Source organism: Anopheles merus, unplaced genomic scaffold, assembly GCF_017562075.2.
Source record: "Anopheles merus strain MAF unplaced genomic scaffold, AmerM5.1 LNR4000924, whole genome shotgun sequence".
In the NCBI taxonomy this organism is placed as follows: Eukaryota; Metazoa; Arthropoda; class Insecta; order Diptera; family Culicidae; genus Anopheles; species Anopheles merus.
Genome location: NW_024428504.1, coordinates 1 through 26,309, shown reverse-complemented (window position 1 = coordinate 26,309; position 26,309 = coordinate 1). Strand labels below are relative to the sequence as shown.

Sequence of the window (26,309 nt, the reverse complement as noted above, 5' to 3'; positions counted from 1 at the left end):
TAGTTTACCGGCAACAGTGAAGCAGTTGCGCATACACAAAGACACACAGTAACACGCACACACCTTGAAAAAAAAGCACAGCCAAGATAAGCTGCCAAGGTGCACGTACCCCCGGTGTATATAGCTGCCCGATATGCATCAATAACGAAATTCCCGAGCGCTGACAACGGTACGGTTCGAGGTCAGTTTGGCCCGGCCCCGAACCATGATTGATGGCGTTGCGTGTCTTTGTTCCATTTGCAATCACTGTGTCGCGTTCCCTTCGGCAGAAGGGATGCAACCGTGGGGCGAGTAGTGGGGTGTACAATTTGCGCGCAGATCAGCGGTCCTCGTCCACCTACACGTCGGCACCCTTTTCCTGCCACGATCGTAATTATTATTGCAACAGCAAACAGAAATAAAATCGCGGCCATTAAACGGTGTTTTTTGTTTGTGTGTATGTGTGCAATTGCAAACTGATCATACGATATCGCTTGCCACGGGCGATCGTGTCGAATGCTTCCGAATGCTTCTTGCATAACTGACAAGCTCCTACAGGTGTGAAGCTTCCGCAATGTGTGTACGCGCGCGCGACTACTACTAACTTCGCGTCCGACATGTTGTCGGAGCGTATCTTTTCTATGTCAATTTATTAGGTTGACGTACATGGACGGACTTTTTGTTTGGTTGTTTCGCTTGCCATACAGGAACCAGTCGCTTATCGGAAGTGTCCCATCACATTCGATTGCGTGATAAGATGAGAAGTTGTGGTGCAAGATGAGCGCGCACCATGATCAACATTAGATGTTGTTTGTATTACTTTTGGATTTAATTTGCAACACTTTTAATTTCCTCCAATGTTTCCTATTTTTTAATCAAAACTTTACCCGCCTGCTTCCTGTCTTCCTGATGCTTGATTGCGACATTTTTTAAGCAAAACTGTTGCCGCGGTACTGTCTGCTTATCGTGCTTGCTCAACAACGGTACTAGTACTAGCCCTGTGCGATAAGCTGCACTTTGGTATGATAACGCTGACGACACCATTACGACCCAGCCACCATACCCGCCATGGGCAGTCCGGACTAGTTTTATCGTCCCCTCGCTTTGGCATTCGCATTCCACTCTTTGCACACCTCGCACGCCAGAGAGTGAGCTGGGTAATTAACCTGCTGCTGCTGCTGCTGCCGGAAACTGACCCAGGAAGGAACTAGATAGTAGTGATGGGTAATCCGGAGCGGAGTCATGGATCAACTCCGACTCCGGTGCGCAAAATATGACTCCGGCTCCGGATCATAACTGGATTCGACTCCGGATCAGTCCGGATCACTCCGGATTACTCCGGATCACTCCGGATTACTCCGGATCACTCCGGATCACTCCGGATTACTCCGGATCACTCCGGATCACCCCAGATTACTCCGGATCACTCCGGATCACTCCGGATTACTCCGGATCACTCCGGATTACCCCAGATCACTCCGGATCGCTCCGGATCACTCCGGAACACTCGGGATCACTCCGGATCACTCCAGATCACTCCGGATCACTCAGATCACTCCGGATCACTCCGGATCACTCCGGATCAGTTTTCGTAAATATTCGATGTACAACTTGAAAGTCAATGAACTCATCAAGAATTGTCTAAACGATAATGGAAAGTCATTCCGGATCCGGAGTGATCCGGAGTAATCCGGAGTGATCCGGAGTAATCCGGAGTGATCCGGAGTATCCGGAGTGATCCGGAGTAATCCGGAGTGATCCGGAGTAATCCGGAGTAATCCGGACTGATCCGGACTCGGAGTCGATGAGTCCGAGGGTTTTCCCGTACGCACCCCCCCCCCCCCCCCCCCGCTAAACAGTCCGGAGTAACTCCGAGTCCGACTCCGAGGGGTGCCGGAGTCGGATCAATCCGACTCCGGAAAAAAAAATTATTTACCCATCACTACTAGATAGTGTGTGCGTAGTACTGTCTCTCGATCTCTGAGACACAAATGCGCCGAGAAAGTAATGGCTGGGACTCGGGAGCGGGGTTGAGCCGGGCATTGATTTCCTGTTCCGATAGAGGGTGCACCTCAGCATGTGTCCGGTTTGGTGCGATTATGTTACACGTTTTTTCCTTTGCTTTTAATTTCTCACTCTCGCGGTTGGTGTGGTACGGGGGCAAGACAGACCAGTCAGGAGGGGGTTGGCTGTGGCGTGTACTGTTTTGTGCGTGCATAGAATTATAAATAATTCTATTGCTAAAATGGTGCATTGTTTGGAGTATTCCGACCACGCAGATCTAGGGTGTTTGATAGGCAGTGTTTTATCTCGTATTAAATAGTTTAGACGCCCGTCTTTGAGGCGTAAATTTCGATGAACGTATGAAGGTTGTTTCCCTGCTGTAGGTATTGATAATATAAATATGTTTTTCTTTATTGTTAATTGCAAAAGTATCGGTCAAAGTAGGGGGGATTATAACTATGATAGGAACTAGAATTATAGTTTTGGAGTAAAATGTCCCCTTTGTATTTAACTTGTTAACTTATCGCTTCGGGATTCAAATCTTAAATGAACCTTGTTATGGATGGCTCATAAATTAAGTATGAGATGTACAAAGCAAAGAGATCTTCTCGGTGGAGATGAGCTAAAGAAGTTAACGATTATTGGATAGTAGAATACCTCTATTAATATTTATTTTGTTTATTTTGGTAGCAATTTTTTAAAAGAAGTAATGGTCGTATGGTACAATGGTCAAATAGCACGACCTATCAATATGCCCATCATGAGTTCAAGTCCTTTGTGAACCGAATCCATTTACTCAGGGTAGACTATTACACCAATTATTTAAAGATAGTCAAGATTTTGAGTGGGTGTGGCAGAAGGTTTAGAAAGTTGTGGCGCCAAAAATGAGAAGAAATCCGATTTTGAGAACAATTAGACTTCATAGCTTCATCTTATCAAGGCCTATACACCCTTCTAACTTCTAAACCTTCTAACTTTGCGAGTAAAAAACTCTACGTGAATGGTTGTGTGGTCTGATACGTTGGGTTACCTTTTTTTGTTAATTTTTATAATGCTTCAGAATTACCGTCTGCTAAACGAAGTCTGTTTAGATTCTTTAGGTGAGAGCTTGAGCCGTTTAGCACCCGTTTAGTGGTCGTTTAGTGGATTTGTGGCACTTGGGGAAGATCATAATATATTACATTATTAACATTTACTAAAATTAACCTAGATAGTATCAGGATAAATTTAAAAAGGATTAATTTATTCAAATTTTTATTTCAATATTAAAAAGAAAATTAAACTGAATTAACCGTCATGTGTACAACCGCCTACCCGGGTAAGTCTTGCATCTTTATTCCAAAATTACTTTGAATAAAAAATCGTATCGATTTCAAATTTAAAAATGCCTCAGAAAAGATGTTTTCTACCCTGTGCAAAATATAAAAAATATCAAATATGTTCAAATATTTTTTTAAGTTATTAACTTTATATACCCTTCACATGTACAACCGCCTACCCGGGTAGGCCATACATTTTGTATGGAAGAATTATGTTTTTCATAGTTAAAAGCGTATATCTTTTGAATTACTTGTCAAATTTGAATAAAAATTGTCTCATAAGGTCACAATAATGTTTTATAACATATCGTTGTAAAATAGAATTTTAAAAATCCTATCAATATTTGTTTCAATCAAAAATGTTACCTCTTTTCCAATGTAAATTGGGAGGTATATTCCGTGGTAGCGCCGCTACTGATTCGTTAAGCGTTGTCGAGAAGGCAATCGTATTCGCCCAAAGCTTCACCCGGGAGAATCTTAACACCAAACAGAGAAACGCACTCATCAAATGCTGGTGTAAGACTGATTTATTATAATTATTTCCTCCTTTTATAATCTAAATACAAGCTATCATAGCCTACTAAGAACAAAATATAAATTATTAATTATAAATTCAAACAGCCACCTTCGATGTGGTCGCTGCGCAACACATTCATACTTTTGGCATAATGTTACTGCCGAATAGGGATGGGTTTTGAAGCGCACCACAGTTCCGGAGCTGGCTCCGTACAAACAGCCCCGGAGCCGGCGACGAATCAAAGGCTCCGGATCAACGGCTCTGGACTAACGTTCATTGTATGATAGCCTAAAAAACGAATCTATCTTCTCGCAAGTGTAGAAGCTAACACCCGATTGTGATTGTGTGATTGTTGAACAATGTTCAACACTTATCATTTTTTTATAGATTCCTTTCAACATTATTTACTCACCTATTTATGGATCTTCCCGATGATACTTTATTCAAATGATTTTTTTGGTGCAATCTGTAAAAACCGGCTTCAGAGCCATGAGTGCGGAGTCGTTGGTGCGGAGCCGGTTCCAAAGCAGCTGGAGTGGAGTCAGCTTCCGAGCCGTACGGTACGGAGCCGACTCCATTGGATTGGAGTGGAGGAGGTTCCGAAGTTGTCTGAAGCCGGTCGGAGCCGGTTTTTAATAAACATAATGAGCATATTTTAACTTTTGAACTGAACTTTTGAACTTTTTCTGAGAACTTTTGAAAGAAACGTAAGTAAAACTTAGAAAAGACTAATCATCCACATAAAACATGCGGCCTGGCCAGTATGGTGGTGGAGTTAGAACATATTTTTGATAGAAAAAAATTTCGATAGGATTTTCAAAATTCTAATTTTACTACGATGTGTTATAAAACATTATTATGAACCTTTAAGACAGTTTTCATTCAAATCTTACTAGAAATTCAAAAGATATACTCTTTTAACCACAAAAAACATCATTGTTTCATACAAAATGTATGGCCTACCCGGGTAGGCGGTTGTCCGATTACGTAAAGTTTTTTGGTCGTACACAAGACGGTTAAGACAGTTTTCATTCAAATCTTACTAGAAATTCAAAAGATATACTCTTTTAACCACAAAAAACATCATTGTTTCATACAAAATGTATGGCCTACCCGGGTAGGCGGTTGTCCGATTACGTAAAGTTTTTTGGTCGTACACAAGACGGTTAAGACAGTTTTCATTCAAATCTTACTAGAAATTCAAAAGATATACTCTTTTAACCACAAAAAACATCATGTTTCATACAAATGTATGGCCTACCCGGGTAGGCGGTTGTCCGATTACGTAAAGTTTTTTGGTCGTACACAAGACGGTTAATAAAACGGCCTGAATTTTATACCGCTCAAATCCCATAGTGCAAAGGACGGCTAGAGAAAATGAGCGAGATGCAGCTATTTTCGAACGTCAAAAACCCTCGCCTTGCTCTGCGGGCCAACGAAACGTAAACAAAACAGTACGCCAGTAAAACGTACCGCGCTCCAATTGAGTGTAAAATTTGTAGTCTTTTGAACTTAATCTTAACTCGCTGGACAATTACTAAACCAGTCAACACTATCAAACTTGTTGTCTAATGAAGTGTTTCGTGTCTGGGTGTGACACAGACGATAATGTCGTCAGTTATACATCTGTGTTTTATGTGAAGTAAGGAACGAACTTTCTCGCTCGCTGTTGCTAGCCACTGCTTCTTTTGCTAATAAACGTTCCATTCCCATGATTTCAGCTGCCCTACCGATTCAACCATACAGCAGCAATGGTTCACCCTGCTGGAGGTGACCGATCCCGATGCCATGCGTGCGCTGGTAGACGGACGATCGAAAGTGTGCAGCTGCCACTTTACGGAGGACTGCTTCGGGCATCATCCGGTGTACGGGTATCGCTATTACTCGCCACGGCCTTACCCACCGTTTTCCCCCCGCGGAAGGAGATTGAACAGCCGAAGCCCGACAGTGCGGAGCTGGAGAAAGATCCGGCGCTTGATTATTTTCTGGTCTATCTAGACGATCCTCCCGGCCCGGGCTACATCGACCAGGGGCATTGGCCGGGCGTGACCAGTGGGCTTGATGGGATTGGAAATAACACTCCGTTGGAAGTGAAGCCGGAACAAGAACACCGACCATCCAGAGGATGATGCGGAGCTACAAGAGGAATCCAACGATGTGGTGACGATTGAAGATGAAGATGGCGAAGATGACGATGCATTGAACAAATCGGTATAGAGTACGCCAATGGCAAGTACTACTTCTTAAGCTGGATGATGAACCTGCCCCCGTCGGCGATGTGCTTGTTTCGGCAGAGGAACCGAACGGAAACGAACTGGAATTCCGGAACAGCGCAACCGCGACAACACTGATGCAGATCAGGAAAAGAGTTTACATGATCTGAACGAGAATTTACAGCAGCTGGACAAGTTCGTTAGCCAGCAAGATGTAGGAGATGCGGACGAGTATGACGAGTACGAGATGGATGTAAGCGACCAAGAAACAGAACGGTTTGCCGGCAAGCAAGTGCACTTAGGGACGGTGGAAGAGAGATCGAATACAGATGTGATCGAGGTAAAGGACGATACGGAAGTCGATGTTGTGAAGGAAGAGTATGAAGTTACATCGTCCAAGGATACGGCCAGCGACTCGGAAACGGGTGGCGACGACAACGACTACGACTGCGACGCATTGAGCGGGCAGATTATGGGCCGATCGAGGCACTGGAGGAGGTGTCGGTGTGTGGTGATAAAGTTCGGGTTCGCGACGAGAACGAAGGCCTAAACGTAAGTAGCGCTACATTAGAAATCGAAGAAAGGAAGGGACTAAACATGTTTTGTTGTTTTAAGCGATTCTTTTGCGAATATTGTGGGCGAGGATTTCGATTTAAAAGCTTGAAGGATCGTCACACCCTGGTACACACGAAGATGAAAAAGTTTTGCTGCGAAGTGTGCGGAAGAGGGTAAGTAAACGGATTGCTGCTAAAAGGTGTTTTAGTTCAGTGAATAATTTCCGTCTGTTATGTTTCGTCCGCTAGCTTTACGCAAAAGATTAACCTAACCATCCACCTGCGCACGCACACGGGCGAAAGTGGGAACAAAAAGTTCACCTGCCAGATCTGCGAGAAGAAGTGCATCCGGATGAGCGAGCTCGAGGCGCACATGACCGCCCATCTGCGCAAGTTCCCGCACGTGTGTCCGCTCTGCCAGGAGCGGTACTCGGACGCGACCGGGCTGTACGACCACTTCCAGGTGGAGCACCGGAGCGAGATGACGCTGCGCGAGCTGATCGATCTGCTGTCCGAGAACGAGAACGCAATCGTCATCTCGGACAAGGAGGCACCGTCCAAACATTCGGCGGGACGATGGATCGTTCGAGTGTCCCGTGTGCAGCAAGACGTACCGCATGGAGGCCAACCTCGAGCGGCACAAGCGCAAGATGCATGTGAAAATTTACAACTGCCCACACTGTCCGCGCAAATTTCTGTACAAAAGCCTGCTGCACAAGCATCTGCCCTCGCACACGCTCGAGAAGCCGTACCAGTGTCCGCACTGTGCGCTTTCCTACACGCAGCGCGTCAACCTGCGGGTGCACATGGAGCGCAAGCACGCGCAGCAGCTGAAGCAGCCGAAGAAGGAACCGATGGCCGCCAGCGAGCCGTCCTTTGTTGTCGCGACGCTCAACGCTGACGGTGACGTTGTGGAGAGCATTGAGACTGCGGCACGGATCACCGGGCCGCGAACACACGACTGTGGGGAGTGTGGGAAAAAGTTCCCCCGCAGGGCGTCGCTGTTGCAGCATGTTGCGGCCACAAAAAGGTGCACAACCCGACCACGTTTGACTGTGAGGTGTGCGGTATTTCCCTGGCCGCTCGCGTAGCGCTCGAGAAACATCGGTGGCGGGTGCACGGCGAGCAGAAGAACAACATGAACGTGATCAGCAACCTCGATCTGCGGAACGTTACGATTTTACCGACCGCCGACAACCGGACTTGGAGCTTGGTGAGTGGATTGGGGCGAATTGTTGTGCGTTGCTTTCGGTCGCTAACAGCATTTCCTTCCTATTTTTTTCTCGCTACAGACGTGCCGGATACTATATCGGAAGATTACGAACACGAAGATTAAGGAACGAGGAGTAAAAAGTCGCCGTACTGTTGCAGGTATGGCAACCCAGCTAAGAGTATCACAGTAGGCAACAGACAGTGCAATTTGTTCTTGAGTTACGCGATTAGTGCCGCTCGCCGGCCCGCTTAAGTCGAATATCGCGATTTAAGGCTAAAGTATCCAGAGAGAATAGGTAATTTATCGTAAAATGGGTGATTTTACCTATGAAATTGTTGATTTTGGATCATACATTCGGAAAATTTGTATTTTTTTTATATTTTGGACGATTTTACGATTTCAACAAACGATTCATTTTACATTCCAACATTTTCTTCAAAAACTGTCAATTTATTTAAACCGCGTCATCTCAAACCCTCTATAATGCGTAACTCAGGAACAGACTGTACAAAGGCTAACAGTGAGCTGTAATTCGACTGACAACTCAAACTCTTGAGTTATTTTTTTTACACTGATATCGGGGAACTCTGGAATGTCCACCATAAATTGTAATTGGTGAAGAAAGAAGACTCCCCAAAATGCCAAAATGCGCGTTTCGATTGCTTTATTAATAGTGTAAATCTGTACACGCTATCACTTTACAGCGCAGTGTTTTGTGAAAGTAGAACAGAAGAAAGAAAGAAAGAAAAATAACAAAACAATATAATCTGGGAAGGGGCCAGCCACAAAAACGCACGCACACATTGGCAGCACGCAGCAGCATTATCGTCATCATCCCCAGACCTCCACGGCTGAGGGAGCGAGCGTAAGCTTAAAACACAGAGTGTCAGGGCACACCAGTAGTTGTAGTACGTAGCGGTAGGAAGGGCAGTAGACAGCAAGCGCCTCCGGGGATGTTTTTGTTTTTCTTCTTTTTCGCTAAGCAATGTTTCGCGTAACCTTCCGGAAGTAGTTCTGCATCTGCTTCATCCGCACGTCCTGCAGCTTCCCGACCCGGCCCATCAGCCGCTCGTGGCGGCACACCTCGCAGAACTGGCGCGTCACTACGTGCATCGGGCTGCGGTAGTAGACGTCCGGGTTGCCGTTTGTGCTGTTCTTCCGGTGGGCCCACATGTGCAGCATCACCTCGACGAACGAGATGACGAGCGCGAACAGCTTCGGCGTCACGAACAGCAGCGGCAGCAGGAAGAGCAGATGTGCGGTACTGTTATAGCCGACCGTAATCTCCTGTGGGTACAGAAAGAGAGAGAGAGAGAGAGAGAGAGAGAGAGAGAGAAGAGATAGTAGTAGATTTGAGTGTTAGCTGTGTTTTTTGGGTGCAGTTAAACGATGCTACTAATACTATCTGAGCCCTTCGAATTAAAATCTTAACCAGACGCATCAATCACACATACAGACATCCATCCCCCTCCACACACATACACACATACAACATTCATTGCCGTACACTAACGGTAGCTCTTATCGCTAAGCTTACTAAGGCTAGTACTACAGAGGAAAAAAAAACAAAGGTTAAATAGGATAACACACGAAACGTTCGTCTTCTGTACCTCGTCCGCGGGCGCACGCGCCCCTTCAGGCGTGCATTGGTCCATCGCGTTCGGTAGCAGTAGTAGTAGCAGAGCGTAGCCTAGAGTAATAGCCTAGAGTACCTAGAGTGTATGGATGTCATTTGACAGGTACCTCTTCATCATCGGTATCATCTTTTGCTTGCACGCCATCAGCGCGCAGCTGACGCTCGGGGCGGCCGGTGCCGCTGGCCGCCGGCCGATGATGCCGCACTGATTGCGGAGGTACTGCTTCGGTATGTGGAACTTGGAGCGCCGCCGCCGCGACCCGGCCTGCTCGGTCGGGTCGCTGCTCACCTCGCCCGTCTCCTTGTCCAGATAGATACGCTCACGATCGTACCCGCCGACCGTGCCGTACTCGATCTCGCCCGTCTCGAGGTTCAGCATGTCTGCAAAGAAGCGAAGAAGAACGACGAAAATTTGAGTGATTTGGATGATCTTGATTGACTGAGCTGCTAGTATGTGTGTGTGTGTGGGTGTAATATGCACTAAATTGCGTCTTCCGCGGAGAAGAAGCGGAGCAACCTTTAAAATGATTGATTGCGTGAACAATGCAATCTGCTGGACGAAAACGCTTTTCACACATTATTCTTTTATTCCCCCCCGGTTTTTGTTCTCCAAATGCATGTGTGTGTGTGCACGGCCGAAATTCTAAGCTGGTAGTAAATTATGCAAATGGCGTCAATTACCAACGCGACGATCGACGACCGTAAAACGTGGGCAACCAGCAGTGCGTCCACAAGAGTCCAGCCAGACACGAGACACCACACCGGTTGCAAGCAAAACAATCCAATAAATTTCCATCAATTCCCTCCACGAGGCGTTTGGGTCAATGTGGTGGGAGGGGGGGGGGTTTGAATGGTACACGTCCTCCAAACAAGTCTGAGGTGCAAAGGCGCTCCTACGGCGCTGCTAGGAGAAACCTTCGTAACCCGCGCGGTCGTGATTGACCCATAAAGCATACATTTATGTGTAAACTTGCCTGTATGTTTGTGCGTGTGTGTGTGATGTCTTTTTCACGTTTTTTGGTAAGACATCTGAATTGCTATCGATGGTGTTTTGAGGGGGGGGGGAGAGAGAATCACCGAAACGATGCGAACTGCTCGTCTTCATTTAGTCTCCTCGGGACTGCTAATCAGCATGCGACATTTGCACGCGAGAAGACTGAGGATGAGGAGGAGGTAGAAGAAGACGGAAGCAATGGGCAAGCATTTGCTGGACCCTTGAACCCTGCAGCGCTGGATCCGGTGGCCTTGCTGATGGACAATTCGTTACGCTAATAATGGTGCGCAATGAAAATGGGCAATTATTGTTAGATCGGTAAGGGATATTGGAGTCCCCAGTTTTTTTTGTTTTACCTGGTACGGGACAATTTGACCATGGTCCAACTTGTCCAATTTATTAATATTTTCCCTTTAGTAAGTTCGGAACAGTCGGAATGGGGCGCACAGAGGGCTGTAGTGCACGCTCACTTGAAGCGATCATGTGTGTACCCCTACCCTAACGATCGTAGTAATTAACCCACACGCCACGCTCCATTCGCGTACTACGATATACGAGGAAGCAAAATCTCATCACCCATGCAATGGAATCACTCTTAGTAAACATCGATTAACGCTCATTTACCAGTGTCACGTTGTCCGGTAACGATGGAAGCTGTTAAATCGGTTACTACAGAATGGGGCAGAGCGAAATGAGTTAACTCTGGACTCTGGTTGTAGCTTGTGCCGCCTAAGCTTCTCCGTGTACCGTCCGTTGGCTGGGTATAAAGTGCCACTTTTTAAAGCATTCCGAGCGCTCATCATCATTTGTCAAGCGGGTGGAGGTAAGTCAGAACATTAAGCTAAATGTAGGGCTTTTTATTTACCCATACAAGCGACGCGAAATGTGTCCGGGAAATAAAATTGTCACACAAAACACAATACTGATTGTATAAGGTTTTTGCGACGACGTTTTTTTTGTTTCTTCCTAATTATGATTAGCATTGTATGAAATGTTAACGATGTGTGGGCGCTTCACCGATCGTTCGTCAACTGTCATAAATAAATGACATATAGGTAAAAGGTAAACTGTCGTAAAAGTACATACATTTGCATTTCTTAGCGCCGTGAAAAAATCCTTTTTTTTAATATGTACGAAAAATCTACAATGTTACACTGTCTTCCGAGTCAGTTCCCAATCTAAACAGCATTCTTTCAATGCTCACGAGATGATTTTCGACAGCTGTCACCGTTGAAAAACATCTCGCGAGTGTTGATTAATGCTGTTAAAATTGAAGTCTGACTAGAGCAAAGAGTGAACTATATGAAGTAGATTCATTCAGATCTTTGTAGGAACTTGTTTGTACAAATATTGTTTCAAATGTTGCAAAGCGGCATTTCAGAAAACGTCCTACGCGGACATGCCGACTCTATACAGATACGGGCTTTCGAGACTTAATTCATGGGGGGATGGTCCATTCAAGGATTGAACCCATGATGGGCATGTTATTGAGTCGTTCGAGTTGACGGGACCGCCCCCGTCGAGAACATTTGTTCATCAATTAGAGGTATTCCCCGATATACGCTATTACTGCGGACCGGAGGCAATAGCTTATCTCGAATTATAGCGCAAGTCGAATTTCGAGGTTTTCAGTCAAATTATAGCTAATTTTCGTATAATTTTGCTTTAAGTGGTAGGTTTAAGCCGCTACATTAGTTATTCAATCTGATTTCAACTGAAGATTTTAATTTGTACCTTTTAAAATGGTTTTTAAAATTCGAACAACAGGGAATTTATTTTGCATTTGAAATCGCCTATATCGAGTATGGCGTATATCGGGGAATACCTGTACAAGTTTGGACAATTTTGGACATTGGTTTGAAATACTTGTGATGAGGAATACGTTTTTAAACATTTGACCAGTGGCAAACTTCATGTTGTTCAGAGTCTTCTTTGGTTTTATCAAGAGTTCATAGTGAAGTATCAACATATATTGGAGACCTCAAGTTTCTAGGAAATCCTATTGAGTCATTAAAACCATCGGAACATAGTTATTAGCACATAACATTCTATTACAATGAGGAAAATTGCAGTAAAATCCCAAATGATTTCTCAACATGCTGCTGTACAAGCACCAGGCACCCAGACGGCAGTACATTCAGGTCAGGTGTGTTAACACAGGTGATAAGAACTTATCAAACCGAAAGGAAAGAAAAAAAGCACACATTACATTATATTTCTTTACCAAATTCAATTTGTTCTTCTGTTGGTGTGTATTTCTTGGCCATTGGATCACCATTGAAAGTAAATGGAACCAATTAAACCATCTTGGAGCAGGGATTTCCGTTGCGCGCAGTGCTAAAATCCTCCCATCATCAACACCTCACTTGATGGGGAATCTCAATTAATCGCTAACGCTCTTTGCTAACGAAACCAGCATGAAAGTGAAAATGAAGCCCAATTATTATCTGTTCCGATCGATCAAAATGCGATTCACAAACAGCCTAGCAGCAGCAGCAGCTATAACGGGCTAAGCCCCCATAATCGTGGTCGTTTTGCTGAAGAGTATCACCAGCGTACCAAACGGCACTGAACCGAGACGATAAGAGACCTGGTGATCCCTTCGTGTGCGATACCTGCTATTTGTGTTTTTTCCCCTGTTTTCGCTCATAATCAATGTGTTGCGGTACCGGGCGCAACATTAAATGCCGCGCATGCTTATCTTCGTACCAAAGATACCGAGCCATAGGTTGCGCGCCTTAGAAACAAGAGCCGCCTTCCCCTTCGCACAACGTTTGAGATGAAGATTTGTAGCAAACAATTGTTCCATCAGCGTGTGATAGCAACCGCTTTTAAAAGTTGACCTCTGCAAGACAAGTTCAAGGGACACACCACTATTAATGGGTTTCTCCATTTGGTGTCCGTCCTGTCCTTTGTGTTACCGTCCAATGACAAATGATGGTGCTGTTTATGTATCCCCCGTCTTCATATGCATTAAGCGCACTCAAACCACAAATTATCGAGCCTCTAAATGTAAATGCTTCATTGACAAAAGCCACAAGATTTGGTTTGCTGCACAGCAATTAGATGCCATCACGCAGAAGTCACAGACCGTGTGTGTTGCTTAATCTATTACCCTTTCAAGCCTTCGCACCGACTTACCTGGTTCGTTTTTGCTTCTTTTTTATCCACAGAAGAGCACGCAGAAGATGCTTGATTGTTGGCTGAAACGTTTGGCCTTTTTTGCTGTTGCTGCTGCTGCTGCTGCCACAACCCTTCAATTGTATGGCACACGCAACGAACCGCACCAACAAACGCTAGCAGCACACAAAAAAATAACCGATCGAGGGCCTTTTGGGGACGTGGAAGAGAAGTACTTGTCTTCTGTTTGGTTCTGTGATACAAAGTTCTCTTCTGAACACTGCCGTGTGTGACGTCAGCCGTGTTTTGGATGGTCGATTTCCAAAGCCGAAAAAAAAGCTCCTTATGTTTGGCCTCCTTACCGTACCGAAAGGGCGTTCCGTTCTTCTCGTATTACCGGCTGTCAGTTGGGTCGATCGTTCGCTAATGTTTTGCCGTGTTTTGTGCGCCGTGTCCGTCGTCGGCTCGCAGTGTGCTAAAAAAACTGCGCAACAACACCAAACACGCCGGCGCCGCCGCTACCGCTGATCTTTGATTTCCTTCAACGGTCAGTTCGAGGGGTACTGCCGGCAACCCCGCTGAGTAGGGGTGGAAGTAGGGTTGATATTGTTGGAACACACACACACACGAGCGCGCGCGAGTACAGACTTGCTTTTGTGCTTTGCGAACAAAATGGACGATGGGGCTTCGCGCTGAATACGAAGCGATCCTTTGCCTTTCCCTGCGTGGATGAGCGTGTCCTGCGTTTACTTCCAGACGTGGGATATATCTCACATCTTCCCCAGGCTTCTACTGCTCTTCTACCTCACCTCACTTGTGAAGGGGCACACAATCAAACACCACCGCGAGCGACGTTATTCGCTCACCGTCGGTTGCGTTCACCGCGATCACCTTTCCGTCGCGCGTTCGACGACGGCCGGCTGACGATCATTTCCTAACGCTCGCCAACACACTCCAGCACGCACACACACACAAATACACACACGCCCCGAAATAACGTTTCGTCTGCCCTCCTTTTTCTGCTTTCACCTTCACCGTTTTTATTTCTACCGCTGGTAAGTAACCTTTGACTTTGGCGTATGTACACACCGGCGCGCCTCCACCGAACTTGAGCGTTTTGTCACTTGGGTCACACGATTAAAACTGGCTGATTTATTTTTCACATCTACCCAACCAAAATCCCTCTGCTTATATTCACTTTCTGGTGGGGGGATATTAGAGACACTCGCTCAAGAGCACGATCCGCTTCGCCGCGAGTATTTCAAGCGAATGAACACCGAACGCGCGTACGCATCGGAAGGTTGCGCGTTGAATCACGCAAAAACCCCCATGGATTGCGATACGCCGACACACCAATAGGTTCGGTGTTGGTGTGTTAGTGTTAGCGCTGAACAATGGGGCAGATGGACGGAAATTTAGGGAATATTGTTTTCCCCCGCTTTACAGTTTGTTTACCTTTTTGCGCACTAAAAAGTACGCAAAAAGAAGCACCAAGAACACGTGGTGTGTATGCAAAGGAAAATATTTAAAATCTAAAAATAGCCACTGCGCATTTGGAACCACGTGGTACGGAGGAAAAACCCCGGGAAGAAAAACAACCCCCAAAACGCACTCACTTTCGGTCAATTCTTTGTTCGCCTGCGCCCCATAGTGCTCACGGTTGTTTGGGGGTTGTTTGGGGGTTGAACAGCCCGTACGGCTGTATCTGTGTGTGTGTGCACTTAACCATCGATCGCTTTGTTTGCCTCGCGAACGACGAAATCTTCGCCCCTCCGTCCGCCGCTGTGTGCGTGTGTTTTCATTTTTACAACCCCATCCGCAAAAGACCACGCCACCCGGCTGCGATACGGCGCGCCGCGTGTAGGATTTACGCGACACCCCGCGAGAGCCGAGGGCTTTTGTGTGCGCGATTCTTCACAAAAACAAAGATTCGACCGGAACCGGAATATCGAAGGGCGAGGTGGAGGGAGACTGGTACAAAAAGGAGTAACAGCAAAAGAAAATCGCTCAGCAAAGGAACGAAGGGTTTTCTAGTGAATTCTCGTGATTTACACGGCTTCCGGCTGTTGGGTTTTGCGTCCGTGATCGAGAAATTGTTCGCTTTTTGCTTATCAAAAGCAGTGGAGGGAGGGGGGCTACAGTGTGGGAGGGTATGAGTGGGTGCGCGAAAATCAGCAACGCGCGATAAGATAACGTGTCCTCCCCCCGTTTCCCTTTTTTGGGATCCTTTTGGGATGGATTTATGATGGTGTGGAGACGGAAGATTGCGAAATTGTCGCTCCAACTACAAACCCCCCTCTCCCCCTTCCCCCAATGGTGCGGGGAGGCCGTGTGAGAGGAGAAGCAATAGCAGGTTTGCGCGTGTCTGTGTTGCCGGTCGGCCGGAGTGGAAAGCAAACACACTTGGCCGAAGGCTGGATCGTTGACTGCCGCCGACTGCCACACTTGACGCTGCCAAGGGAAGGGAGTAGGTTTAAATATTTGGACAAATTCGGGTACGGTAAACCTTTCAAATCGATCTTTTTGGTGTTGTTTTGTTTTGCTGTGACGTATGCTTACGATCGCTCGCACACAAACACACAGAGATACAAACTAGTGATGGGTAAAGTTGGCAAAAAACCGGAGTCGACTCCGATCCGACTCCGATAAATTCGGAATCGACTCCGGAGGTAGGTCCGCGCTGCAATATCCGGAGTCGTCTTGGAGTCGCCTGGAGTCGGAGTCGTTCAGAGTCGCCCGGAGTCGTCCGGAGTCGTCCAGAGTCGTTCTGAATCGTCCGAAGTCGTTCGGAGTCGTTCGGAGTCGTCCGGAATCGCCCAGAGTCGTTCGGAGTCGGAGTCGACCGGAGTCGTTTGGAATCGTCCAAAGTCGTCTGGAGTCATCCAGAATCGGCTGCAGACGGAGTCATCCGGAGTCATCTGGAATCGGCTGAGGTCGGCTTGTATAGGAAGTGCACGCGTAAAGTGAAAGACAAAAAAGCACAACGAAAGGAAATGTCTGATCGCAAGCCCATTAAACCACACGGCTCCAGTTGACTCCAACCAACTCAGACTCCGAACGACTCCGGACGACTCCGTCTTCGGACGACTCCGGACGACTCAGAACGACACCGGACAACTCTGAAAGATTCCGGAATACAGCAATTATCCGCAGTACGCAATACTCGATATACGCGAATTCGCAGTACGCGATTCCTCTAAATTTGACAGCTCCATGTGTTTTTTTGCAAATATTTTAATTTTTTGAAATATGTTATGCTCTTTTTGAATTTCTTTAATGTTCTTAATGCATTTTTCATTAAATTTGTGCAAAAGATACCTATTGAATAACAAAAAGCTTTAATGCAAAACTCTGTGGCGATATTTTTCAACCCTCGAACCGGTAGTGTAAACTATTTTTCCATAGGAATCCGCTATACGCGAAAACTCGAGATACGCTATTGCGCTCGGTCCCGTACGATAGCGTATATCGACTGTACTCTAAACGACTCCGGGCGACTCCGCACGACTCCGGATAACTCTAAACGACTCCGGACGACTCAGACTCCAGGTGGATCTAGTGGTTCCATTTTGCCGGAGTCGGAATTGGACTAACAGTAGTCGGAGTCGGATCGAAATCGTGAGTGCGCTACATACAGCACATCACTAATACGAACGCGTAGCAGTGAGCTGCAGCATCGATAGTACGTTTTGCTGGTGCTGATTGGTTTCAATTTGGCTGTGGCCGGCGTGTGGCGACCACAATTAACCCGATGTGTCACATTTCGTGAGCGGGGGGCTGATGGAGGGAAGGGAGTAGGATATTAACACCCCTCCCCCAAAGTTGTCCTCGCACCCTCCCATAGACAAGGTTATTAACATCCTAACAAGCACAATGAAAATTGACACATTTTCGGCAGTTGGGGTCTATTTTTTTTTGGGTTTTGATGGGTGAAATAAAAAAACACACACATACAGAGTAAATTGATCAACAAAGGATCATGTTGTGTGGGAAGTCTCAACGCGTTCTTGTTTTAATGATTTCATTCAGTGCAGGTCGGTTTTAAAGACGATCAATCGTTTATGGTCTAATTTATGGACAGCAGATGAAAGAACTGTTAAAGTTGAAATTACGCCTTAATGGCCCGATTTAGACAGATAAATTGTTGTTTTATTAGAATTAGAACACCTCACCTGGACTGTCGCTGATGAGGTAATTTATTTTGAAAAAAGGACTTAATATTTCTAATTTAGTATGTTCGGGGTGTCCGTTCGTCCCTTCTCCAGGGTGAGACGGTGGCCTCTATGTTTTTTAGAATTCGAGTCGAGGTAACGGCCATGTCGTAAAGTTGTGCATTTGAGGAAACAAAAATCGCATAAAAATCTATATTTATGCAGACAACATTGCTCTTTGTTCCTCCTTTGCAATGAGTTTGTCCCAGATTTTGTCCTTCATGATTGAATTTCAACCTAATAATAGCATGGCCATTAGTGGCAGTGGTTTGTTCAGGTCTGCACCTAGACACCTCAATGAATGGAGCAGGGTTTTATGTGTTTTACAAGTAAAAAATTAAAGTTAAAAACAGATAAGTAAATAATGTAATCTATTTAAATTATGCTATCACATTAGAATAGAATGGGAGTACCTAATTGGGAAAAGTCGAGAAAAAAGGATAGGATTGAATCCATTCAGAATCCTCAAAAGGAGCGGATCCACTACAACTATTTTATAAACCAGCAACGCGTGGTTCTGCTGGGTAGGTTTGGGAAATTTGGGAATTTTCCTATCAAGACTAGTGTTGGGTTTCATGAATCTTTCGTTGAGATTCATTCATCTCCATCTTCAGTGATGAGTGAGTCGAATCTCGGATCGACTCTCCAAAGATTTACGAATCCCAAAAGATTCATTTATCTCCAAAGATTCATGAATCCCAAAAGATACATAAATCCTCAAGCATTTATGAATCTCGAAAGATTCATGAGTCCATTATAATTCATATATCTACAGATTTACATTAATCTTTAGAGATGTATGACTTTCAAAATATTGAGTTTGCGCGATCCCATCTAACAACATGCCCGTTGTGGGTTCAAGTCTCAGATGGACCGTCTGCCCGTAGCAAAACAAACTATCCAGCTGCGTGGTACTTGCCAAAAAGTCTCGAAAGCTCGTATAGGCTGCCATGACCACGTAGGTTGTTAAGCCAAGAAGAAGAATAATTAATAGCTCACGCTCGATGAATCTTTCGAGATTTATGAATCCCTTGAGATTCATGAATCTTACCAACCGAGATTCAGATTTATTGAATCATTTGAAAGATTCATTCAGATTCATGAATCTGAATTAGATTTACCCCAAACTAGTCAAGACTGATGCCAGCGAGCAATTTGACATGAAATTCTTCCTGCTAGTGTAATAACGCGCTTTGTTTGTTGTGTTTGTTGCAGTGGTGGGAGCTCGGAATCGGACCTACCCGATTCCGATTCCGTGTTCGGAATCAATTCCGGAGCCGATTCCGATGCCGGAATCGATTCCGATTCCGGAGCCGATTCCGGAGTCGATTGCGGAGCTGATTCCGGAGCCGATTCCGGAGCCAATTCCGGAGCCAATTCTGGAGCCGATTCCGGAGCCGATTCCGGAGTTGGCTCCGGAGCGAAATCAGTCCGGGAATCTCCATGAGAATGGATCTTTTACTAGTAAATTTGGATTTTTGCGGTCATCAATACGTAGTATGATTGGACCCAAGCGCCTTTTTTTATGGCGATGCCGAAACTGACTCCGTTTGGTAGCCGATTCTAATTTATGAGCCATCTCCGATTCGAGAGCCGACTTCGATTCCGGAACCGATTCCGATTCCTGAGCCGATTTCGATTCCGGAACCGATTCCGGAGTCGATTCCGGAACCGATTCCTATTCCGGAGCCGATTCTGGAATCAATTCTGGAGCCGATTCCGGAATCAATTCTGGAGCCTATTCCGGAGTCGATTCCGATTCCGGAGCCGATTCCGGAATCGATTCAGGAAACTGATTCCGGTTTGTTGATGTTTTGTTATAATTATTCTAATTCAACGATCAAAACAGTTGAAATCTCATTGGCATGATTTAATGGCGTCACGCTTTCAACACATACAGACCTTTAATCCTTCCACCTATCGGTCTTAATTTAGTGCGATACAATTCCAAAACATTGGCGCCTCGGTATAGGCCACCTACACTCGCTTAATTAAACCTTCCATTTCCTGGCGAACCGATCGTTTGGTGGAAAAAATTCCATTTCCCACGTACAACGTAAACAAGCCGCGGCGGCCGACACCCATCGCGTCATCATCTTCGCGTACCAAGAGCGCGCATGCATCTTCGCCAAAGAGATGATTGCATTCAATGCACAACGCTGCACACAGTCCTACGCGGTCCTACGAACAATGTTTGCCAGCCACTTTGGGCCACTTGTTCCCCGCTCCGGGCGCAATGCGTGCGCGCCAAACACGTGACAGTTGGGACGGAGCGAGCGAGCGCAAATTCGAGCGTACTGGCCGGCGCACTCGCGACTGGGCCGTTTGCATCAATCAGCAACTTCAAACACAGGGCGGGTAATAAAGTGTAAATAACGTGCAATCTTTCTGCCACCGATATACATGGGGGGTCGTTTCATTTATTATTATTATTTTTTTTTACAGATCTATAAATAGTATTTGCCTGTGATGCTTTATATCGTAGCTGCTTTTGCTCTGTACTGTCGTAAAGTATCGCACAGATAACAGATTTGCGTCGATCAAGAAGTCGATCGGTGGGCTAGGGAAGCTACGCTGTGCTGGCAGCTATCTCGAGATACTCCCCGGCCGCCTCACACAGTGTCCGCACGCTGCGACGCAGATAATCGGCTCGTGGAACGCAAACGTGAGGCGCAGAAAGTGGCGCGCCTCCTTCGCAAGGAAAACCGTACGCCGGGAATGGCGGAAACGCGATACTTCTCCAAACAGTACCGATTAAACTCGGCACAGTCGATGTGCGATGGGAAGCGGATCCACACGAAGTACCCGCCGTTCGGTTTGCGGAAGCTGCAGCCGGCGGGAAGGTGCGCCTGTAGCGTTTCCGCCATCGCGCCCAGCCGTGCGGCGTAGTTGGTGCGGTAGTGGTCCAGCTGTCGCCGTGCCAAGCCCATCTGGATGAGGGTGGCCACTACGCCGCCGGTGTAGTTGTTGGCTGCACCTCCACTCATGAGCACTCCACTGAGGGTGGGAAAAACAAAATTTGCATGCATTAAATCATTCTCCTCAGAACCCAAAGCCCTTTTGTAGGCGACGAACCCCCCCACGCCCCCCGTCCTACCTGTTGCGGAATGCTTCGACACAGCGCGGAGGACACTCCATCCAGCCGAGCCGTATGCCGGGCGACAGGATCTTGAGAAGGATCCGTTCGAGATCACGTTGCCGCGCCATCCCTCCACCCGGCCCAGGTCGGCAATGTCGCGCGCGAACAGGCGCTTTGGCGGCGGCGCGTCCGGATCAGCGTAGTGCAATAAATTGTACACGTCGTCACACGCAATCAAGATGTCGGTTGCGCGAGCGAGTTTTATCAGCTGTTGACACTTTGCTGTGCATCAAGTGAACCAAAAAGAAGAACAAAATCCATGCAATTCCAACAAGTAAAATGGGGAATAATACCCAGCGGCATTATTTGGGGCGGGTTTTCATTATCAGCAATTCTCATCGTGCACATACACACACACGCATTGGCGCCTTGCCACACTTACCCTCGGAGAAGACGATACCGGTCGGGTTGTGGAACGTCGGCATCGTGTAATAAACGCCCCAAAATAGTTTCCCTTTCGTCGGCTCGAACCGGTGCTGATCGATCAGCGCCTGCAGAGTGGCGAGGTTAGGGCCGTCCTCGTCGAGGGCACTAATCTCCCGAAGGACAAATAGAAAACTCACATTTAACAATGAGTGAGGGGAGGGGGGTAGGAAGTGAGTGCACTTCCGCTTGCTTCCCTTGCTAGCTGTGCGATAAGATTCAACGCCTACCTGGTACTATTTTCATGGTATTAAACTGGGCGATGGTTTCGAGCGCTATCATGTACGTGTACTCGTCAACGAATATTACGCCTGCCAGATCGACCAGGGTGGAGAGTATCAGGTGCAGCCCGTTCGTCGCACCACTGGTTTGAACCAGATCGGACCTGATTGAGTGTGTGGAAAGAAGTGGGTGGTGGGAGAGCGATGAATCAACTGCCTGATAGTACAACCGACCCGAACCCGGGCACACTGATAGCCGAATTGGGCAGTAGCATCAAACCGGTATCACTTACATGTTTACCTCGCTCCGATAGCCGTCGGCGAGGAAGGAGGCGAGCGATTTGCGAAATTCCGTCGTCCCAATCGATGGACCGTATTGGAAGAGGAAGGATGAATTTTTCAGCTCGTATTTCTGGAATAAATTAAAATAAAGCAAACACGTGGTTTAGTATGCAGTACAGACAAAAATAACCGTTAAAGCTGTTGTGTAATACAATAAGTACAATATAAACGTAAAAGATCTGTATAAAGGATTATTCTTCGTATTTTATATCCGATTTTGAAATAGTTTTCATTTACGCTCATTTCCAGCGTGAAACGCTACGAAAGCAACGCCCTCTACATGTTAATTTGCGAAATACTCCATTTGCCAGCCTTTTGACAGCATTCATGGCATGACCAGAGTGACCAGAAATGCCGATTTATCTGTATTCCTACCGAATTTTGATTTGCCTACCGATTCACAGATGACCACCCTAAAACTACCGAAAATCACAAATTTATTCATAATGCTGACCGAAAAGTCATAAAACCATTTCCCAAATCATTTAATGTATTATCTCCACATGGAAATCACTAGGGTAACAGAACCAGTTTTCGGCATTGTACCCACCGACAAACCGACGTGAACCTTCGAACAAAATGGAAAAAACCACCTTTTGCGTTTCTCCTCAGCTTCCAACGAGGAATATTTTATCCACTTCTCACATAATTTGTATTGATTTGAAAACCCATCAAATGATTTTTATTGGTATTTTATCCAATTATTTTTATAAAATCTTGCCTAACACTTCCTCCGCCATTTGTACTTAGAAAAGTTGTTTCCATCTAAGCAGCCGCGAACAGAGCTCGTTTTGACAGAAGTGATCGCCTATATTGCAAATGACAGTAATTTTGTATGGGAAAGTTTTATAACGCAAGTGTCACGTCGGTTTGTCGGTGGTGTACCTATTTTCGGCAGGTTAACTAAAAAGAGTAAATATGCACAAATGCGGGAAAAAATATCACAAAACACAATTTTTAAGTGAAAGTTATTTGTCATTTGTTATTTATATACGAAGTATCACACCATGCTCTGTCATATCAAAAAGGTTGTCAAAATAAGCTTCATAAATTAATTATAAAAGCTTCATGCTTTTTAACACCTATCTTTGCAAAGCAAGAGTGATAAAATGCTTTAAATATTTGTTTATACTTATTCTCGTTGATAAAAATATTTTCTGACCCGTATTCGCGATGCCAAAAATAGGAACATAGCCTGCTGAAAATAGGACCAAAATCAATGTTTGCATTTTCACGAATATTTGTGAAAACGGGCTTTGGAACGGCAGACATCTGCCAAAATAATCTGGCCACACTGGACATGACAGCTCTCAAGCGAATCAACACAGTTTGTTTTACAGTTCAACAAGCCACAGCACCCGTGTCGTGAAAAAGTACGTGAAAATTAGTAAAAAACCAAAAAGTTTCCATAGATTTCAAGTAACAACACCTTCCTTACCTTTTCCTCCAGCACGATGTGGGGTGAACAGAGTGAAAAGTCCGCCCCGTTCGTGTGGAAGAAGAAGCTCGAGAAGCAGGGCCTGAAGGACATCTCACGGCGCGAGCTCGAGGCACTGAATAGGAAAACGCAGCTCGAGAATGTAATCGAGCTGGAAAAGATAAAAAAGCGCCGGCTGGAGCGGGAGCACCAGCAGCAGCAGCGGGAAGATGATATGTATCTGATGCAGCGCTCGAAGGAGGCGGCCCAGTTTGACGAGTGGCAGCGGCAGGAGGAACGTTCCATCTGGAGCAGGCGAAGCTGCGCAGCAAGATCCGCATACAGGACGGGCGGGCCAAGCCGATCGATCTGCTCGCCCAGTACATCTCGGAGCAAAACCTGGAGGAATCGATCGAGATGCAGATGCACGAACCGTACACGTACCTGAACGGGCTGGGGCTGGACGATCTGGAGGACCTGCTGGTCGACATCAAGGTGTACAACGAGCTAGAGAAAGGGAAAAATCTGGACTTTTGGACCGATCTAACCATCATCGTGGACGATGAAATTCACAAGCTGCGCAAGGTGGAGGCGGAAAAGCAGCGCATTGCAGCCGGGCGTCGCGAAGGCATCCACCAGAGCGTGGCGAAGGATGTGACGCAGATTTTTCGAGGCAAAACGGCCCAACAGCTGGAAGACCTCAAGAAGAAGATTGAGGACAAAATTGGCAGCCAGCAGGACGGGCTCGACATAGGCTACTGGGAGAGTTTGCTGTCCCAGCTGAAGGCACACATGGCACGGGCGAGACTGCGCGATCGGCACCAGGAGAACCTGCGCAGCAAGCTCGAGCTACTGAAGCAGGAGCAAGAGCAGCAGGTAAAGAAGGAGGTACAGTCGGAAGATGATGAGGCGGGTCCGTCCGGGCTGGGACAAGCGGACGACTCCTCCTCGAGGGACAGTGCGGCCGTCCAGTCCGAAACTGAAGCGGCCGGACCGAGCAAACCCACGCAAGACACCTACGAATCGGACCTGCTGAACGAGTGCTTCGAGCAGTACAAAAGGGTGGGTACGAGCCGAAGTACCTGCAACCTGGTGACCTGGAGCCCGGTATCGAAATCATCACCGAAGACAAGGACGAAGAGATACTGGATCTGCTGCGACAGAAGGTGCTCGGCATCAACCAGGACGAGGAGCTGTACTCGCGTGAGGAGATGCTGCTGCGCAAGGAGGCACGCCGCGGCATGGACAACGATGAGGCCGAATTTTCCGTCGAAACGCGTGTCGATTCGCAAGTGTACCTGTGGTCGGACAAGTATCGGCCACGCAAACCACGCTACTTCAATCGTGTCCACACCGGCTTCGAGTGGAACAAGTACAACCAGACGCATTACGATATGGACAATCCGCCGCCGAAGATTGTGCAGGGCTACAAGTTTAACATCTTCTATCCCGGATCTGATCAACAAGAACACGACGCCACAGTACTTCCTGACCCGTGCTCGGATAATGGCGACTTGCGACGCTGCGCTTTCATGCTGGGCCACCGTACGAGGACATTGCGTTTAAGATTGTGAACCGCGAGTGGGAGTTTAGCTACAAGCGGGGGTTCCGGTGCCAGTTCCAGAACAACATTTTCCAGCTATGGTTCCACTTCAAGCGCTACCGGTACCGCCGTTAAGTAGGAAGCGTGGGCCAAAGGGGGATTTTATGTTGTATTATTTAAGTGCGCACGTAAGCAATTGACTAATAAAGTACAGATTTGTATGGTAAAATAGACAGAAATGACTGGTTTAAAATATTTCAAAAACTTATTCAAGCACTGGCAGTGATTTGAGATTATTAAAATGATTTAGAAGCGAAATAAATCGTCCCGTACTTGTTCTGTTCTCCCCGCCCGCTAATCTCTTATCGCAAATTCACGCACAATCAACCCGTACAGTAAGCATGTGATTGCGGTATTCTACATCGCCTCTTACTTACGATCCGCTCTTCGGTAGCTTGCTGAAAGAATTGCGCACTCTTGCCAAGCAAATCCGGCCCCGGTGCACCGGCCGACAGGTTGGCCACCTGTTGATCGTATACGTTCAGCGCACCGCCATCGAAAAGATGGTTCATTGGCACTTCCCGCCGCTGCACGGTAGCAGTAGAACCTTCCATTTCCGCTCCAAACTGGCACAATAACACCGTCAACACGCTAATTCTAGTTGCGATAGAGTGACCACTTCCTGCTTCCGGTACACGTTTGCTAGGTAGAATCCTTTTCCGTAGGTACAAGCACGACTGCTTGGATGTTTTGAGCACCGTGCCGCACGACACGAACTGCCCGCAGCGCTTTTTTACACACACACCAGTGGTGCGCACTTTTGACGGATGGTTGCTGCGTGAAGCGATAAGAGCGCAACAGCGACCGAGGGGTCCATCGTTGTTTTGGCATTTCTTGCCGGACGATTTTGGCTCTTCCGAACACTTTTCCCTCACATCCGCCAGCACTCACTCACCATTCGTTTAGCAGTTGCTTGCTGAAAGATGTAACAACACTCCCGCAGCAACTTCTCGGCGGCAGTTCCATGCCATGATGGCCGTATCTTCCGTCCTGTAGACGTCCATGGTAGGAAGATCGAAGTTGTACCGCTGGCTAATTTCCTGCCGAACCGAATCCATTGTGCTGCTGCTGCTGCTGCTGGGGGATGGATGTGTTGCCGATGTGTACACCGTTGCAGTAAACCGTATCGAGTGTGTTGCAACGGCTGCAGCAGCTCAATGCGTTTTTATAGTCTTTTTTACCTTTTGCACCTAACAATGCTCGTATCATTGCGTTTGCATGCTTGATCGAGCAGCACGAGGTGGTGGGATCTTTTCTTTCAGTAGCGCTGTTTGATCGACAGTTGTAGATGCGTTAAATAAATAATTTCTGTATTTGTTTGTTTGTTTTACAATTGCGTTTGAAACGAACTCCATCAGAGACTTAAGGCCACAACTATGCTAATGAGAAGAAGTAGAAGCAGAA

At 46.6% G+C, this 26,309-nt stretch overlaps 4 protein-coding genes across 4 annotated transcripts; 2 read left to right on the top strand and 2 right to left on the bottom strand.

Annotated features, from left to right (window-relative positions):
- Nucleotides 1–5,383: 5,383 nt before the first annotated feature.
- LOC121603211 (histone-lysine N-methyltransferase PRDM9-like) lies at nucleotides 5,384–7,677 on the top strand. Its single transcript, XM_041931910.1, has 7 exons — nucleotides 5,384–5,461; nucleotides 5,541–5,711; nucleotides 6,114–6,457; nucleotides 6,502–6,584; nucleotides 6,648–6,760; nucleotides 6,836–7,231; nucleotides 7,293–7,677. The coding sequence occupies exons 1-7, from the start codon at nucleotides 5,391–5,393 to the stop codon at nucleotides 7,675–7,677; spliced, it is 1,563 nt and encodes a 520-aa protein (XP_041787844.1). The 5' UTR covers nucleotides 5,384–5,390.
- A 1,060-nt stretch (nucleotides 7,678–8,737) lies between these two features.
- Nucleotides 8,738–14,858, bottom strand: LOC121603210. Its single transcript, XM_041931909.1, has 4 exons — nucleotides 13,571–14,858; nucleotides 9,543–9,816; nucleotides 9,410–9,500; nucleotides 8,738–9,086 (listed from the first exon to the last, which is right to left on the bottom strand). The coding sequence occupies exons 2-4, from the start codon at nucleotides 9,812–9,814 to the stop codon at nucleotides 8,778–8,780; spliced, it is 672 nt and encodes a 223-aa protein (XP_041787843.1). The 5' UTR covers nucleotides 9,815–9,816; nucleotides 13,571–14,858; the 3' UTR covers nucleotides 8,738–8,777.
- A 5,471-nt stretch (nucleotides 14,859–20,329) lies between these two features.
- LOC121603209 (uncharacterized protein YER152C-like) lies at nucleotides 20,330–25,546 on the bottom strand. Its single transcript, XM_041931908.1, is given in 9 exon segments — nucleotides 20,330–20,412; nucleotides 20,415–20,453; nucleotides 20,456–20,757; nucleotides 20,858–20,933; nucleotides 20,936–21,121; nucleotides 21,282–21,435; nucleotides 21,560–21,707; nucleotides 21,837–21,955; nucleotides 25,283–25,546. Coding segments are annotated over 9 exon segments (1,284 nt in total). The 5' UTR covers nucleotides 25,460–25,546.
- LOC121603207 (cactin-like) lies at nucleotides 23,194–25,084 on the top strand. Its single transcript, XM_041931907.1, is given in 7 exon segments — nucleotides 23,194–23,258; nucleotides 23,336–23,598; nucleotides 23,601–24,359; nucleotides 24,362–24,750; nucleotides 24,752–24,791; nucleotides 24,794–24,814; nucleotides 24,817–25,084. Coding segments are annotated over 6 exon segments (1,632 nt in total). The 5' UTR covers nucleotides 23,194–23,258; nucleotides 23,336–23,339; the 3' UTR covers nucleotides 24,981–25,084.
- Nucleotides 25,547–26,309: the final 763 nt, after the last annotated feature.